The sequence below is a fragment of the Ipomoea nil genome, unplaced genomic scaffold (genome assembly GCF_001879475.1).
Source record: "Ipomoea nil cultivar Tokyo-kokei standard unplaced genomic scaffold, Asagao_1.1 scaffold2975, whole genome shotgun sequence".
In the NCBI taxonomy this organism is placed as follows: Eukaryota; Viridiplantae; Streptophyta; class Magnoliopsida; order Solanales; family Convolvulaceae; genus Ipomoea; species Ipomoea nil.
This window is the reverse complement of record NW_017619403.1, coordinates 900,000-919,296: the sequence shown is the minus strand read 5'-3', so window position 1 is coordinate 919,296 and position 19,297 is coordinate 900,000. Positions and strand designations below refer to the sequence as shown.

At 34.5% G+C, this 19,297-nt stretch overlaps 1 protein-coding gene across 1 annotated transcript; it reads right to left on the bottom strand.

The window, feature by feature from the left end:
• Positions 1-8,387: 8,387 nt before the first annotated feature.
• Positions 8,388-9,121, bottom strand: LOC109163131 (protein indeterminate-domain 1-like). The gene is made up of 2 exons (XM_019311868.1): positions 8,642-9,121; positions 8,388-8,573 (listed from the first exon to the last, which is right to left on the bottom strand). The coding sequence occupies exons 1-2, from the start codon at positions 8,787-8,789 to the stop codon at positions 8,485-8,487; spliced, it is 237 nt and encodes a 78-aa protein (XP_019167413.1). The 5' UTR covers positions 8,790-9,121; the 3' UTR covers positions 8,388-8,484.
• Positions 9,122-19,297: the final 10,176 nt, after the last annotated feature.

Sequence of the window (19,297 nt, the reverse complement as noted above, 5' to 3'; positions counted from 1 at the left end):
AAATTATATTTTGTTATTTAAAAAACATGTTTATATCACGTTTATTCAATTTTTGATCCTTTAATAAACGAGGAAAATAACATTATTGTCCCTAATTTATAGAGGAAAATAGCAATTTTCTTCCATTAATTATATCTGTTATTGCTTTCTGGTCCTTTGATTGTCTATGAAGTGACCTTTTTGTTTTAGAATATTATTTAGGTTGCATTAAAAAATCACTTACGAATGATGAACATAAAAAATCACGTTTTTTAAAAAATATTATTTACTCAATTACAAAGTAGTATCTGTTCTATATAAAAAAATCACTTTAATTAGCAGAAAACTAAACAGCAAAAAATAATTATATTATATATAATTAATGGACTAAAAGTATCATTTCTTCTTAACAAATTTAATTATATATACAATTTTTTTTTTTAAAAAATCACTAATCGAATCAAATACATAAGATGAGGGTTTCAAGAAGTCGGGAGTTAATAAATTAAACTCGAGCTAATACCATCTGTGGTTCTTCAAGTATAGTAGTTTTATCACGTTTAATCATAAATTTTCAAATTGACCACCTATAGTCTTTCGACTTTCAAATTTTTACCATATGTGGTCTAAGTTAACCAATCATGGTCCTTCAACTATCAAATTTTAACCATTCATGGTCCTTCCAAGATGATTGCAGCTGGTCAAATTTTGAAAGTCGAAGAACCATGAGTGATTATCTGGACCACGAAAGGTAACAATTTGAAATTGAAGACCATGAATAATCGATGATCAATTTAAAAATTTAAGACTAAATGTGACGCACAACCATATACTCAAAAGACTCCATATAACAATAACTCATTAAACTCTCAACTAATATAATATATGTATATATATACCTATAGGTACGTGGTTGCGTACAGTAGGGCTAATTTATACCTGTGCGGGTGGGTGTGTGTACGCGTGTGTGTTGCTAGTTGTAAGTTGTAACCGACGGATTTATGGTGCTCTGATTACACGTCTTCTGTGCGTTTTCTTTTCTTGATGTAATCTATAAATCTATTTTGAATATTTTTACTCCATCCCCACAGTCAATCCACTCTCATTAATGCACCCGTTGTAATTTTGAAGGGGTTATATAAGTAGATTCCTAGTAATTTTATTAATCTAATAATAATAATAATCAAATCTGCTCTAAATTACCTGTACTATACACCTAGATTACACCATTTTTATTTTAATTGATCTTAATTGTACCTTATATATAGGAGTTTTCAATTTAAGTTATAATATTTTTTTTTTCTCTCCCTCTTTTACTTGCATATATATATATATATATATATATATATATATATATATATATATATATATATATATATATATATATATATAACTTATCATTCTTCCCAAAAGGTTGAATCCTTAACCCCAAGGGCATCCTACACCCCAACTTGACAAAGCATCTGGAAGGATGTAAATCATGGTAACTCAGGTGAACCACATAGGCTAAATATTTGCTTACTGCGCACAAGGAGCCCCCTCACTTTGAGAGGTTGCTCCCACACTTAAACTTATCATGATTGGATAATTGTGGTTATTTTCATTTAAAATTTATTGTGTTTCATATTTATTTTCAAATTTATTGTGTTTCATATTAGGGCTAATTCTTGAGGGAAATTAATTATTTTGGCTGGGCTGAACGTAAAAAGACTCTTTTGTCCTTAATTTTCACGACGTAGACGACATATGTTAATGAAAGGACTACGGCAGATCGAAATTCAAAACTCGAAAGACCACAGGTGATCAATTTGAAAGTTTACGACTAAACTTGACGAAACCACCAATATCATAGGACCTTAGATGGTAGTCCATAAATCTGACTATTTTTTTTATTTTTTTATTTTTTGGGGTAAGGGTAGTTCACTCTTCTTTTCAAACTTCACTCCTATGACCACTTGAGCTGTTCGTGCGGGCAAAGGTAGTTCACTCTTGTTTGTTTGGGTGAATGATTATATATTGTAATACATTTCGTATGCGTCATTTCGAACAAAAAAAAAAAAAATCATGTACATAACTTTTTAATTGGATTGAATTTTATTGATTTAGATATTAATTGGTTGTTATAATGTTTGAACATATGCTTGTATATATGTATGATGTCTTGTTGGATGGTTTAATTTTGAATTTTAATTTTAGTTGTATGAATTAGAGATTATTATTTTGATATATTATATTTTTTAAAAAATAATATTATGTTGTCATTTTTTAAATAATTTGAGCGCTAACTCAAGAAAGTTAATTTAGTTTGGATATTTTTTGGATTAAAAATTATAATTATAATTATTGTAAAATACAAAGATTTAGTATAAAATTTTGAAAAAGTTTTTTTTTTTCCTTCTTTCGAGTACTATTGACCCTGTTACATGTAGTATATTTTTATATATACTTTCTCAACCTACTGAAACCCAACAAGTCAATACCACATCCACTAACGGTCGAATCCATGACCTCTAACTTGGGAGAGTCACTTCATGTTGTTTGACCACAAGTTCTTTGGCAAAAGTTTGAAAGTTTAGATATAATTGTTGTGCATAATTAGATATGGTTACAAAACATAAAAATTTTAGGGAAAATGGTGAGTTTGGTCCCTGAGTTATAATGGTAATGACGACTCAGTCCCTAAGTTATGACCGTATCCATTTTTAGCCCCTCAGTTATGAACGAAGTGGCGCATTTGGTCCCTGACCGTTAAAACTGACGGAAAAATTAAAAAATATTTAAAATTTTAGGGGTAAAGTAGGAAATTCACATTTTATTCACTTTCTTATATTGAAACCACTTTTGCAACATTATTTTCAACTTTCTAGCATTCTATTTCAAGGTTCTTCAATTCCAAAAGCAATTCAATAATCTTTGTATGACTTGTTAGTAACCTGAGTCACGTACAAGGAACCTGTGACTCAATACAAACAAGAGAACACTTTATCATTGTCTTCAAGCATGTAAAACACATCATCCTAAAAGTTTCTGATTTCTCTTACTAAACATAATAGTAATCAAAGACATAACTTTTGAAATACAAGAAGATATCAAAATTTTCAGGTTATTTTTATGACAAATTCACCAAGGGAGTAACTTGAGATTTTTAGTACATAAAATTCTTTCGTAAGCTTTGCAATAACTTAATCACTATTCTGAGAATATATATATATATATATATATATATATATATATATATATATTCATCACCTCCTCTGTCTTCTTAAAAACCAGAATAATGAATGAGGAACCTAAGACTCAGTTATGAAAATTCTAAAAACTTTTGTAACTTCTAAAAACGATTATTGACTAATAAACTACTGCATATGAAAGATTTTTACATACTAAAAATCTCAGGTCATTCCGTTGGTGAATTTCTCATAAAAACAACCTAAAAAATTTGACATCATTTTGTATCTCAAAAGTTCTGGTTTGATTACCTTTGTTGCTTAGTAGAGAAAATTAAAAATTAATAGGATGTAGTGTGTTTCACACGTCTAAAGACAATGATCAAGTGTTTGTTTCTTTGTGCTAAGTCTTAAGCTTGTTATACGAGAGTTAGGTTCCTAAGTCATACTAAAGTTATTGAAATGTTTTTAGAATTGCAGAGACTAAAAAGTGAAAAATAATGTTGTGAAAGTGGTTTTGATATAAGGAGAATAAAATGTGAATTTTCTACTTTACCCCTCAAATTTTAAATATTTTTTAATTAATCCGTCAGTTTTAACGGTTGGGGACCAAATGTGTTACTTCGTTCATAACTGAGGGACTAAAAATAGATACAGTCATAACTCAGGACTGAGTCGGAACTTGGGTATAACTCATAGACCAAATATGCAATTTTCCCTTATATTAATTAAAACCAAAACTGTAACTTTTACAAATGATTATTTTGGTCTTTCGGAGGGTTAAAATATCTACTTTTATGATTAAATAAAAGATCAAAATTGCAATTTATGGTAATTAGAGACTAAACTTACTGCAGAAAAATTGCAATTATTTCTTTTTTTAAAAAAAGTCCCGGTTAGAATTTATAGCAGAATGCCGATGAATGCAACTTATGCAAGTGACACAATTTGAGGACAAAAACGCACACGATTAGCTCAATTATAATGATAACTTAATTTTAAATTTTAAATTTGGTTCAATTTTACTTTTAATGACTGATTGAGAAAATCTATGATCAAATCAAAATAAAAAGGAAAATATTTGAATACTTAAGACTAAAAGTGAAACAAACCATAATTGGTTATTAAAACTGAAAACGTTATCTTGAAAGTGGCAGGTTAATGGGTGGAGCATATATAATTCTTCAATTTCAATGTCACGCATTTGATTTTTGTCAACACCTCAGCTAATGGGATTGAAAATTCTGAAAATGTCTTTTGAAATTCATTTTTCGATGTTTGGCTATAAAAAGGAAAATGAACTCAACAAAAACTGTCAAATGGCAAGTTGACATGCCATCCATCTAGTTATTATTTGAACATGATCGAACTAACATAATTAAAATATGGATTATGTCAGGCTGAGTCAAACAAAAAAAATATTAGTCCGACCTTGCCTAAAAGATAAAAAATGATTTTTTTTCTTCAAATTTTTTAATATATAGTTATTGCATTTATCAATGTTCGATTAAATATGAGTTGGTTTGAATTATACCAAACAATAAAAATTATGATTGACTCACAACTCAAAAATTGTAAAAAATAAGTATTCAATTTATTAAGTTTAAAGTTATTATATTTATCAATACCCAATTAAATATTGATTGAGCAAAACTAAACAATAAAAATCTTGGCATGGTGAAACTCCGCATCCAATTTTTTTTTTTAAAGCATAAGTTTTTTTCTTTATTTTTTTTTATTTTAGGTTATTATATTTATCACTTTTATGTTTTTATTTTGGTTATAATAAGTTAAAAGTAAAAAAAAAAAATTATTTACACATTTTTATTATAATAACTGTTAATCGTTATAACTATATTATACATTTTAATTTGTAACTTTATTTTAATATAAATAATAAGTATTATCACCATTAAAATAATTAATATCTAATTTAAAAACTAATAAGTGTGAATGAAGGTTATACAATTCATTTATGTCTGTTTTTTGTTTACCATTTTTTAATACATTATGCTATAAGAGTTGTACTATACAATATTTTAGACAAACATACCCCTACCTTTGTAACTTCCGTTATTTTTCTATTATTACCATGCACACGCATCCACCATATATTTTCTTATATTCTTCAATAATACGGAGTAATAATATATACACATTATATTGGAGTTATATGTTAGTTATTTTCTAAAATATAAATTTTAAATTTATAAAAAAATATTTTACATTATTATTATTATTTACAATAATATGAATATCTAAAATTTAAATAAATTTAAGATTTTAATATAAATTAATAATATTGAGCACATATTTTTGCGCATCGCGCATAGAAAATACTAGTTTTATAATATATAACATTGTGATAAATTTCTATTCATTTATCAGAAAATGAACAAAACAAGAAAAATATAAATTTTGAATTTTCAATCAAACAGAAAAGAGATCGTTTTTTTTTTTGTTTTTTTTTTAAAAAAAAAAACTTTCAACCAAACACTAAAAGATAAAAATATTTAATGTAAAATGTGTCATATTTTAAAAATCATTTTTCATAAAAGATTTTCTGAGTTTCCAAATTGATCTTTAATTTTGAATCAATAGTAAAATTAAATTAGTCTTATTTTATTTTGCATACCTACCTAGAACCCTGACCTAAAGCTCTTCAATATGGCAGACCTTTTACAAAATTTGAAGTTCTAATTTTACGGTTGCATTAGCAAGAACCTACTTACCAACCACCCAAACTATTGAGTTAATTAAATTCAAAAAAAAAATTAATTTGAATCAATAGTAAAATTAGTTTTATTTTATTTTTAATAAAATAAAACTCGAATATAACATATTAAAGTTGAAACCTAAATCCAAGCAGGATTAATGTGTGAATAAAACACAATGTTTGTACCGTGGACCAGTGTCAACGTAACAAGACCAATATTTGATACTTGTTTATTTTGACTTGCATTACACTAAAAATAAATCTATATTAAGATATAATAAATTTATTAAAAATAAATATATAATATACTAAAAATAAACTTTTATCAGAACCATCTTACAAGATAGATAGTAGAATGCACGATAATAAAACATATAAGTTTTCCAATCTGACGGCAAATTATAACATGGACCAAGGTCTACCTTGCATTGTAGACTCTAGTTCAAAAATAACTTTTCGATTTTGACATTTTGTGTCTGCAGTTGATACATTTTGTACATGTAGTTAACTGTTTCTGTACCTGTAAACAAATTGAAGACGCATGACATGATAATTACAAACACATAACATGATAACTAAAGACATAAATTGTTAACTGCGCGTAGGCATAGATTGTGTTAACAGGTGACACATAACATGTTAACCAACATCTTATGTGCCTTAAATTTGTTTACATGTGCACATAACATGTTAACCAACATCTTAATTACCATGTTATGTGCCTTAAATTTGTTTACATGTACAGAAATTGTTAATTGTAAATACAAAATATGTTATCTACAGACACATAATTTTTAGACCATGGTTCACAATGCAATATGAACCAGTCCATAGTATAACAATTGATTCCTGGCTCTATGGGCTTAATTCTAATTTTCTCATATTATCTATAAATCCCGGATCCTTATACCATGGACCAAGGTATGTTCACAATACACTGTGGATCCTGGTGCACGTGTATGCGTTTTATGTTGTGAGTTTTTGTATTTTGTGTTATGAAATTCTATACTTTAAGAGTATGAATTATGTACCTGAAACAAATTAGTAGTTGTGTCTTATGCTATGAATTTCTGTGTTTGTGTTGTGAAATTCTATGCCTATGAACACAAATTTTGTTACATAAATCATATTTGAAAAATAAGTAAATATAACATTGGTATGTGTCTTGTGTTATAATTTTTTTGTGTCTTGTGTTATGCAATTCTGTACCTTATGAGTATGATTTTTGTACATCATCATTTTGATTCAGCGTCCATAATGCTATGTGGAGCTTGATCCATGATATAAATTGCCATGCACATTAGTTATGCTGTGGAAAGGTGTTCACCATGCGCATGGTGAACACAGGGGTAGATCCATAATTCCTATAGTGTAGATTCATAATTTTTTTTTTCTTTGAAAACGTAGATTCATAATTTTGTTTTTCATTTGTTGTTAACGGGATAGATCCATAATCTCTAAGCTGTAGATTCATAATTTCTAAGTTGTAGATTCATAACATCTATACTGTAGATTCATAATTTCTATACTATAGATTCATAATTTCTGTACTGTTGATTCATAATTTCTGTACTGTAGATTCATAATTTCTATACGGTAGATTCATAATTTTTGTACTGTAGATTCATAATATCTGTAACAACAAATGAAAAAATAAAATTATGAATCTACGTTTTCAAAAAAAAAAAAAAAAACAAATGAATCTACAGTATAAAAATTATGGATCTACCCTTATATACGTTCACCATGGGCATGGTGAACACGTTTCCATAGCATAATTTGCGTGAAACTAGTACTATATAAAGAATTTACACTTTAACATCTCTTTAAGTTTAAGCAACTTTTTTTTTAAAAAAAAAATCTTTTAAAATTATTCTCGGGTTTTAAAGTAACTCTCTATTAAATTGTAGTATCTGTTCATATACAGACAAAGAGCCAATAATGCCTCCACTAAGGCTCGAACTCACAACCTTTCAAATTGAAGTCCAACTCGGGTACCATTAGACCATATAGTCCTAGTCTAAAATTGTAGTTAAGTTGGAAGAAATATGCAATATTTTACACGCACCTTATGGGCAAAATATTGATGCCATCTTACAATTCTTATTGCATGCACATGCAGTAAATTTATGAATTGATTCTTAGGGCTTCTATGTTTTTATTTATTTTTGATTTTTTTATTTTTTTTTTGTGGGGTGGAGCTAGGAATGCAATTTTGTACATCAGAATAGGGTTAATATTAATTTAAACTATTAACAATACATTAATTTGTATTGGGAAAATTTCAATTTTGGTCCACTGATTATTGGACTTGTGTTAATTGCAATACTTGACTTTCAAAAAATATTAATTTAGTACCTTGACTATGCAATTTCTATTAATTTTGGTCAGGCTAAATTATCGGCCAAATCTCACCGAAAAAATTTAATAGGTCAAATAATAAGAGTATTTTAGTCATTTATTTTCTTTCTTCCTTCTCCATTTCCGATGGCGTTCTTCTCTATTTCCGGCGACGTTCTTCTCCGGGCAGACGTAAACGCGTCTCTTGGGCTTGCCGCCCCTCTGCTTCAGCGTCCACGGCAAGTTGTGGCCACGCCGGTGAAGCTGCAAATTCTGGTCCCGCTATATCCCTTTGCTGCAGATCTCGCACACGAATCTATTCGTCGCTAGCAGAGATTTCGGCGATAAAGCTATCACTTCCGCATCCGGATCTGCAAAACACAGTCGCCATTAAAACAAAACCCCACCATTTCCGAACATCACGAGCAACAAAAATTACCAGGCGTTCCGGGAAGGCTTCGCCTTCTCTTGGATACAACAGTGAGCTGAGCGGACGCTTCTCCTTCTGAAGGAGCCGCCATTGACGATGAATTCCGGAGCTCTTCCATATGATTTTGTTTTTGTTCATGAACTGAACGAGCCCACATCTACCAAAAACCTCTGAAAGCTTCTACAGTGAAGTTACAGTATAAGCCGGAAAAAGAAAAGTGAACGGAGAATCAAGAAAAGGCTGGGTATGTTCCCGAAACAGGACAAAGCTTCATCTGCAGTCGTTGGAAACTGTTTCTCTTTATTCTGGAAGTTTTTTTGGGGCCTTCTTTTTCTGGGAAATGGCAGCGATTATACGAGGAAGAAGAAGAAAAATATGTGCTTGAATGGAGCAAAATGGGAACGGGACGGGAATATTGAGTCGGTCGGCAAATCAAGATTCTTCGCAGCTCTCTTCCCGCACCATGTTCATACATGAAGGCGTTGGCATTTACACAGACACATCGATAGGGAGAAGAACGTCGCCGGAAATGGAGAAGCTCATCGGAGAAGAAAGAAAATGGGTAAAATGACTAAAATACCCTCATTATTTGACCTATTAAATTTTTTCGGTGACATTTGGCCGGCAATTTGACTGGCGTGACCAAAATTGATAGAAATTGCATAGTCAAAGTACTAAATTAACATTTTTGAAAGTAAGTGTTGCAATTAACACAATTCCAATAGTCAGTGGACCAAAATTGAAATTATATATATATATATATATATATATATATATATATATATATGTATGTATGTATGTACAGTCTATCTATTACTTAGACTTTTAGTTGAGATAAAATACATTCTCACACTCTTACCTATAAGTAAGGTCATGAGTTCGGTCCACTCCTACGTATGCAAAAGGTCATGGTTCTGTCCACCCTATTTTTACAAAAATTCATGAATTTGATCCTAAAGATGATTAGAGAATAGTTTGCATAGATTGATTAATGCAACAGTCACATAGAGATACAATAGACAAAGATGACTAGCCTAACTATCTAATATAATATTACATTTAATAACACTAATATAATATGGCTAACACTCCCCCTCAAGCACAAGGTGGTGAAGCAAGAACATTGAGATTGTCGCGCAAAGTAGTAAACCGAGCCGCAGGAAGCGGCTTCGTGAAGATATCTACTAGCTGGTCTTTGGTTGAGATGAAGTTCACAAGGAAGTCCCCTGAGGCCACTTTATCCCGGACAAAGTGGTAGTCAATTTCCATATGTTTAGTTCTGGCGTAAAAAACGGGATTAGCACACATATAAGTTGCATCGAGATTGTCACACCATAACGTTGCAGGAGACCTAGAATGTAGCCCTAGTTCCCGGAGGAGAGATACGACCCATGTGACTTCAGCCGCCACATTAGCAATACCCTTGTACTCAGCTTCGGTAGACGATCGCGCGACAGTACGCTGCTTGCGAGATACCCAGGAAATGAAATTCGAACCGAGATAGACAGCATACCCACTGGTAGATTTCCTGTCGATAAGACACCCGACCAAGTCAGAATCGGAGTAGGCATGAATGTCTGTAGATGGTGACGCCATAAGCCGTAACCCGTATGACAAAGTACCCTTAACATAGCGTAACACTCGCTTGAGTAGACCTCAGTGCTCGTAATTTGGTGCATGCATGAACTGACATAGTCGGTTGACAGCATAGGAAAGATCTGGCCGAGTGATGGTGAGATACTGAAGAGCCCCAGCGAGTCGTCGATACTGAGTGGGGTTTTCGAAGGGTTCAGTGGTTGGAGATGTGGCCTGAATGAGAGCCGCAGGTGTCGATAGAGGTTTGCAGTCGGACATCCATCCCCGCCCAATGTAAGATATCATCCATATAGCGGAGCTGAGACAGCAGAAGACCGCCCTCAAAAGAAACTGTTTCAATACCAAGAAAAAAGCTGGGAGTCCCTAAGTCACGAATCTTGAATGTCGTAGAGAGCTGACGCAGCAGAGAGGCAACAAGATCCGAGTCATTTCCGAGCATGATTGATCCTAAAGAGGATTAGAGAATAGTTTGCGTAGATTGGTTAATCCAACAGTTACACAGAGATACAATAGACAAAGATGACTAGCTTAACTATCTCTATACATTAGCTAGCAGTTACTGACTAAATCAAAGTCTAACTAAACTAATATAATGTTACATTTAATAACACTAATATAATATGGCTAACAAAGAGACATATTGAATATAATAAATAATAATAAATCACTACAAAAAACGCGAAAATAGTGAAATGAAACACATCTTCCATTTGAATTCAAATAAGTTGACAAAAATCAAGAAGAACAAGGAAAGTAAACAATCAATACAATTAACACAACATCTTGCTAAGCTAATCTGAATGCCCGAAACATAATATAGTATATGTTCATAACTACTTTTCTCAACCTATTGAAGCACAAAAGTCAATACCTTCTATTTGGGAGAGTCACTTCGTGCCACTAGACCACAAGTAAAGTCATTGGCATATCCTCAAACTTTCTAAAAGATGATGCAAATTAAAACCACTACTCTACTCTATATTTATCTTGACTAAAACCAACTAAATAATCCATGCAATTGTTAATAGAAACCATTCTTTCAAAAGGCTGAACCCCAACCCTAAGGGCCCCCACACCCCGGCCCGACAGAGTTGTTAATAGAAACCATTATTAACCATACTGACATAACTAATATAATGTGCCGAATTTTTGACATATAATCATTATATCAACAACTACATTAGAAATTAAATTTGAATTAATGGCATTAATCTTTATCTATAATCTAATAAATTTCAAAAGTGTAAGATCCATATTAATCAAAATTAAATTATACTCTGTATTAATTAAATTGAATAAAGTCATATAATACTCTTTTAAATACTTACCGTATAAGAGTATCAATATAATTTAATATGATTTTTTCAACACTTTTAACCTATTTAAGAAAATAAGCTATATATAGTTAAAATTAACCATGTATTAAGTGGCTAAATATATCACATCCAGCCACTTCATTGGGTGTCACTACTGAAAATTATGGAATTTCCAACCACCTGAAAGTGATCTTAAATCAAGTCAAAAGCCTTGTTCCGATCACTTTTGGTATCCGGAAAAACCTTTGTTGCTATTTCAGACCACTTTTTGGTATCAATTTGATTTAAGATTACTTTCAGGTGGTCAGAAATTCCATAATTTCCAGTAGTGTGTGGGTACGCATCACGAATACCTACTCATTTTTATTGGATGAATTTTTAATGGATGATATATACAAATTCAAACCCGACTCAAACCAACAATCAGTGCACATTTTAAAACCCACTTCTGATCATTTTAAAAAATGATCTACATTAGCTAAATTGGCAAATTTTACTGTGAACTGGGGTCCACAATGTATTGTAGTCCAGGCATCAAAACGGTGTCATTTTTTTTAATGAAAAGAAACAGCAGATGTTTCGCTCCGTTTCGCAAAAAATAACTCTGTTTGTATAACATATTTAGTTTCATTTTATATACAGTGCAGTTTCATTTCAACACAACTACAGTTTCATTTCGATATAACTACATTTTCAATTCATTCGAAATATACACTCAAATATGTGAAGCTGTTATTCAGTTTCATTTTATATACATTATAGTTTCATTACAACACAACTACAGTATCATTTCGATATAACTACAGTTTCACTGGACAATATACACTCAAATATGTGAAACTGTTATTCATTTTCATTTTATATACACTGCAGTTTCATTTCAGCACAACTACAGTTTCATTTCAATTCAACTACAGTTTCATTTGATTATATAATAACAATATGTGAGGCAGTTTCATTTTAGATACACTGTAGTTTCATTTTGTAATTAACAACACACCAAAAATACGGGATCCGTTAAGCGGTAACGGCGATGGACAAAGGGTTGGTGGTGATCGGAGCTGCGGCGGTGGTGGTGGTCACCGTGCGCTCGGAGCTGTTAGTCGACATGTGGAACTGAGGAGGTCAACGTTTGAGGAGAGAAAGTAGGGTGAGATTGTTGTTTTGGCTAACTGATACCAGATGAACAAGTGAATTGATCGATTGATTAATCTCAACATTAACAGTTAGTGATACAAAGCCTAAAGGAGTTTAAACATATGTAACCTACTCCTATAGTTTAGGGATGCTAAGTCAAACTAACTAACTATACAGGAGAATTAAATATAACAAATATAACATAGCTCATAACGGCAGCTGTGTCTTACTTAAAGAAACAACGTCATTTTTTAACCTTGACCCATAAAGGTTTGTGTACCATGATGCACGATATAATTGCAAAGTTAAATTCAAGAAGAAGAGTAAATACTTGCGAATTGAATTACAATTCCCATCCCTAATTACCTATTGATTATTGCAATCAAAGATTGAGTTAGGGGGGTGGGGGGGGAGGGGGGGGGAGTGGAGGGCTAGGGTACTTAGGCCTTCCCAAACTTTTGAAATTACACACGCATTAGGTTTGCCATAAAAAATTTGGGGTAAAAGATTATTTAAATACGGTAAATGAATAGGTGAGAGCGTGAGAACAAATTGTATGCATTCATTTAATATTTTTTTTTAATGGTTTAGATTAGATTAAGTGTGTGTGAACACGAATTAAATGTGTGCAAACGCGATTAAGTGCGTTTGCACACATTTAATTCACGTTTGCACACACTTAATCTAATCTAGACAATTAAAAAATATTAGATGGATGCACACGATTTGTTCTCACGTTCTCACCTAAGCAAGTGTTCTTATTGGAACCTCTCTCTCTCTCTCTCTCTCTCTCTCTCTATATATATATATATATATATATATATATTAGATCAGATGCGAAGACAACTTCTCATGCGAAAGTGTGGAGAAATGTGATCATTAACTCTTAAAATAAAATTTTTATACAAGAATGTGCACTTGAAGACAAAAAATATGCATTCTAATGCCAAAATTGTGAACTGGAAGAGTTGAAGGTATAAAGATATGCACTTAATGGCCAAAATTATGCACTGGCTCAAAATTGTGCACTTGAATACACAAAAATGTGCACTCGAAGGCTAAATTGAGCACTTGAAGGAACAAAGATGTATAATCGAAACAATTTATGTATCAAAAATGAAAGTTATTCAACTTATTATATTTTTGGTGTGTTATATTTTTCTCTTTATAAAATTTCAATTATATCAATGGATGAGATTAAACCCTATTTTTCACCTAAACTATCATTCGCATTTGATACGATATATATATATATATATATATATATATATATATATATATATATATATATATATATATAATGAGTATATAAAAATTTATTATTCTCTCTGTCTCATTTTATCTGTCCTACCTACTATTTATTGGTCAAACTAATTCTTTCTTGGGTAAGTCTCGCCTTGTGACCCTAGCTAGAAAAGGATAAAGGTAAACAAGCATAGGTTGTTCATAATTAGCTCAAACCAAAAATGCCAATAAGCTGCTCCCATTAAAAATCAACTTGTAACTACGTGATTAACAAGTCAATAGTCATATTAACATGGCTAGGTTCCTCCGATCCAAACAAGTCTTAGTGTGTTTTACATTAATTTTTGGTACATAAATCTAAGGTGTTTATTGCTAGACGTACTAGAAGTAATCCATCCAAAAAAGTTGTTTGCTTTATTAATAATTTCAGGATTGAAGTTCAAATTCAAAAAGAATTTAACGAAAACTCAAAAAGTTTAAGTGAATGTTTTATAATTATTACTAGTAATTACGAATACCTACTAACAGCTAGATACCGTTAGGAGCTCTTAAAGGTGATGAGAGATATACAAAAGGTGCTCGGGCCGGGACAGTGAATGTGGCGGAGCTGAGCGTAAATGCCGGATAACCGCCTTCATTTCCGGCGAGATTATGTACCTAATAGCATTCATGCCTTTCTCCGAAAAAAGAAAAAGAAAAAGAAAAAAACAATATGATTTTCAATATTATGTTGTCTTTAAATGAAAATCTAAAATCTCTACTAGCATAACTAAGCGAAAATGCTCTCTAGCCAATCGAAAAATCAACAGCTGGCCGGAGACACCATGGAGGAATCCGACCTCCTCCAACATAGCACAAATACTCAACCTAGCCAAACACCAGAGATTCCTGTGAAATCCTTCAGAGGGCTTTGACAAGCCTGAACGACAACAAAGGGACCACCGACGATGTCTCGGACGATGAAGCCAGAGAACAGGAAGATAATGAACCGGACTGCCCAATTGTGAAATTGACTAAAGAGGAGAAACGAAGAACGAGGACGTCGCTTGGAGAATACTCTGATCGTGAAAGTCCAAGGAAAAATAGTGGGATATAACTACCTCTTGAGAAGGCTAAGGACGGAACCCGAAGTCCGGCATGGATCTGATCGCCATCCAAAATGGCTACCATCTGGCGAGGTTCGCATCGGTGACCGATTATGAACATGCGAGGTTGGAGGGCCCTTGAACGGTTCTTGATCATTGCCTCGTAGTGAAGGATTGGGAACCGGATTTCGACCCAATGCGGGATGAAACACAGAGATTTCTCGTTTGGATTAGGTTTTCCTGCCTCCCTATTGAATACTATGACTATGATTTTCTAATGAGGGTAGGGGATATGTTTTGAACGGGAATTAAAGTTGATCATCCGATGAGCATAGCATCTCGTGGTCTGTTTGCAAGAGTGTGTGTGGAGATCGATATCACTAAGCCCTTTTTAGCTAGGTTCAAACTTAAAAACAAGGTTAGAACAATCGAATATGAAGGCCTCCATTTGGTTTGCTTTCAATGCTGAATGGTGGGGCACATAAGGGAGGCATGCAAGCTGCTTAACGATCAACAGGAAGAGAGTACGCCGGAAACTGGCAATGACGCGACGGTATAGGAGGGCGGCAACACGTCGGAGAAGAAGACCGAACCAGTATGGAAAGTAGGTGATACTAGCTTGAAAAATCAGGACAAACAATGGTCAGAGGATAAATATGGTACGTGGATGATTGCTCAGCGAAATCCTAGAAGTTACCAAAGAAGGGGAGACCCCAAACGAAATCAAAGAAAAGATAATGGCGGTAACAATGATACGTAAAAAAGGAAAAGTGGAGGGAATCAGGGCACTAATGGAATCAATTTCAATAAGGAAGGATTCAATTTTTGGAATAACTATATTTGGAGTGCTTCAAAATTTGGAAGAAGATAATGAAACCAAAATCCAAGAGGAAGAAGGAATTTTGGAGAGACCTGACGGGCCAACAGGCGCCATCTTATCCGGTAAAGGCAAGAGGCCCGAATCCAAATATCGGAAGCCCAAATTCTTAATGACAAAGCAGAACCCAGCAGAGGAAGTAACACGGGCAGGAAAGGAATGGGAAGCAGGAACGAGAACAACAAGAGTATGGCAAGGAGTGGCAGGAAGTTGAGACAAGCGACGGAAACGGAGTGCCATACAGTGGTGAGGGGATACAATATGTAAGTCGAGTTACCCGGACCATGATCATTAGGAAGGGGAAGCTATGGAAGACGTGCAGGTTACCAACGAGGTAGGTGACCATCACCAGTTCTTGCCTCCAAATAGCACCATGATGGACTGTGCGATTGAACCCGAAGACCCATGAGGGATATCGAGCATGCAGCTGGCCAGGAGTTGGCTGGCCTAGGCGTGGCGTTGCAGTAGGGCACCTTTTTATGCCTCTCTCGTCTCTCTTTTAGGCTTCTTTTCTTTTGGTTTTTCTATGATTATTCTCAGCTAGAATTGCCAGGGGGCAGCGTCTACCGGTTTTAGACGTGCTCTCCTTCTTCTGGTGAATAAAGTCAAAGCATACGTAAGTTTGCAAAAGCTTTGGGTTTGAAAGTTGGATGAGATTGGAAGCTATCGGCTTCAGCGGGGGGATATGGATCCTTTGAAGAAATAATTTAAGTTTTGAAATTGTTGCCACCAACCCTCAATTCGTCCTAACAAGACTTAGCTAGGGTAGCAGCTCGTTGGGTTTGGTTTCCTTTGTGTTTGGGAGCCCGATGCACTGCTACAGAAACGAGCTTTGGGAAGGTCTTTCACACGATAACTTTTGCATGGATGAGGGCTGGCTTACTATAGGGGACTACAACGCAGTGACTAGCATTGAGGACGTGAGCAACAAGGACAGTTTCTAAAGCTAGAGATGTACAGGTATGAGAAAATGGATTTTTAAAGAGGGTTTAATTGACATGGGTTTTTTTTGGGTTCCAGGTTCACATGGATGCATGGAAAAGAAAAGACCACCTTTACTAGAGTGAGGCTTGATCGTGCGCTCTATAATATGGAGTGGATGTCCCATCACCCAGAAGCAACGATCACCCTTTCTACTTCCAAGCTGCCTGGGCAAGGCACCCGAATTTCACCAAGGTAGTAGAGCAAGGCTACGATGCGAACATCTCGATCCTGGAAAATCTCTCATCCATGCAGTCCAATTACAGGGAGTGGAATGCAGCAAAATTCGGCAATATCAAACGAAAAAAAAAAAAAGGCTCTTGGCGAGAATCGATGGCCTTTAAAGATGCATGGAAAATCAACCAACCAATTGTCTTCTTAATTTGGAAAAGAAGCTTCGTTTAGAGATGGAGGAAACTCTCCATCAAGAAGAGTTGAAGTAGTTCAAAAAATACAAGGAAGATTGGATTCACTCCAGAGATCTCAATATTAAATTCTATCACGCGGCCACAAAGATCCGACGTGCTAGAAATAAAATTCATGGCCTTAAAAATGACAATGATGAGTGGGTTTATGAAAAGGAGCACGTGGAAGTCATGATACAAGAGTATTATAAGAAGCTCTATGCTAGGGATGATGCGACCGTTGATACCGAAGAGGCCTCTGGTACATTCCCCATCCTTGAGGAGGGACAATGGAATTTCATGAACAGGCAGGTGTCCATCGATGAGGTGAAGGATGTTATTATGGCAATGACACCTCTCAAGGCCCCGGGCCCAGATAGCTTCCCTACTATGTTCTATAAAAAATCGTGGCACGTGGTGGGAAAATGTATGTATAAGTTGGTGGAAGGAGTCTTTCGCAGTGGTACTATTCCTAATGGTCTCAACGAAACCAACATTTTATTAATTCCCAACGTTCAGAGCCCGGAAAAGGTCATGCAATTAAGGCCCATAAGCCTTTGTAACGTGGCATATAAGTTCGTTACCAAAGTCATGACCAACAGGCTCAAGAGAATTATGCCTAGCCTTATCAGTCCAAATCAAAGCAGTTTCGTGTCCTACACACTATTCGAACAAGGAAAAACTAGTCGGGCTATATGGTTTTAAAGATAGACCTCGAGAAAGCTTATGACCGGCTAGACTGGGGCTTCATTTAATCAACCCTTCAGAAGGCTGGGCTTAACCATGATTGGGTCAGAAACGTTACGCGATGTGTGGAAATTGCTAAAATGTCCATTATGTGGGATTGTGGGAAGGGAAAAAAACTAGAGAGTTTCAAACCTGGGTGTGGAATTAGACAAGGAGATTCTATATCTCATCTTTTTTGTTCTTTGCATCAAACGTCTAGGTCATATCATTACAGAAGTCGTAGCTCAAGGGAGGTGGAAAGGGACGGGCCAAGCATTTCCCACCTTTTCTTTGCAGACGATATGGTTCTCTTTGCGGAATCCGAAGAAAGCCAAATCGTCACTATTATGGAGTGTCTGTATAGGTTCTGTAAGTGCTCCATTCAGAAAGTTAATATGTTAGAATCTAATATTTTTTTTCTCGAGTAATGTTTGCAGAGAGGAGGCGAACAAGTAGGCGACGCTTGCTGGAATCCCTTTGATCAACGACCTAGGATGCTACTTCGGAGTCCCCTCGCTTCATGGTAGAATTACGAAGGAACATTGCAAAAACATCCTCGATCGAGTCCAAGGCAGATTAGAAGGATGGATGGCGCGCTTCTTGAGCTTAGTGGGGAGACAGGTTTTGGCACAGTCCATGTTCAACGCTATTCCTTCGTACACCATGCAAACAATGTTTCTCTCTAAAGGCGTGTGTGACTCAGTAGATAAAACTACAAGGACCAAAAGGAAGACGAGTTTAGTGAACTGGCACATAGTCACTATGCCCAAAGACAAAGGATGGCTTGGAATTAAATCAATGTGCAACCTTAATGTGTCTCTCCTTGCCAAACTTGGCTGGTGGGTGTTGAAAGAAAGACATAGCACCTGGGCTCGGATTATGTCCAGTAAGTACATGAAAGGACGGAGCTGCATTGCTAACATGAAAAGTAGAAGAGGAGATTCTAACGTGTGGAAGGGTATTTGTGCTGCCATCCCTATTCTCGAAAATGGAACAATGATGGTGGTTAGAAACGGGCGAGAGACGTCCTTCTAGAAAGACCGTTGGGCTGGTAGTAAACCTCTTAGAAGTTGGGTGATAGGCCCTCTCAACAAAGAACACGAAGGCATGAGAGTTGCAGACGTATGGGAATCGCGTGGCATGTGGAAATGGGGTCACATTGACGTGGGCCTGCATCCTAACAAACGAGAAGAACTGGCTGCGAAAATCATCCTGAGTGAAGATAGTAAGAAGGAGACCGAGGATAACGATTTCTCAACCAAATCTGCCTATGGCCTAACGACTCATGAAAGCAACAA

Excerpts from the sequence above, each read along its gene's own strand:
- LOC109163131 (XM_019311868.1), bottom strand. The coding sequence starts at position 8,789 with ATGTGGGCTCGTTCAGTTCATGAACAAAAACAAAATCATATGGAAGAG. Across the intron at positions 8,574-8,641 it reads AAGCCTTCCCGGAACGCCTG|ATCCGGATGCGGAAGTGATA; the intron begins GTAATTTTTGTT and ends TGTGTTTTGCAG.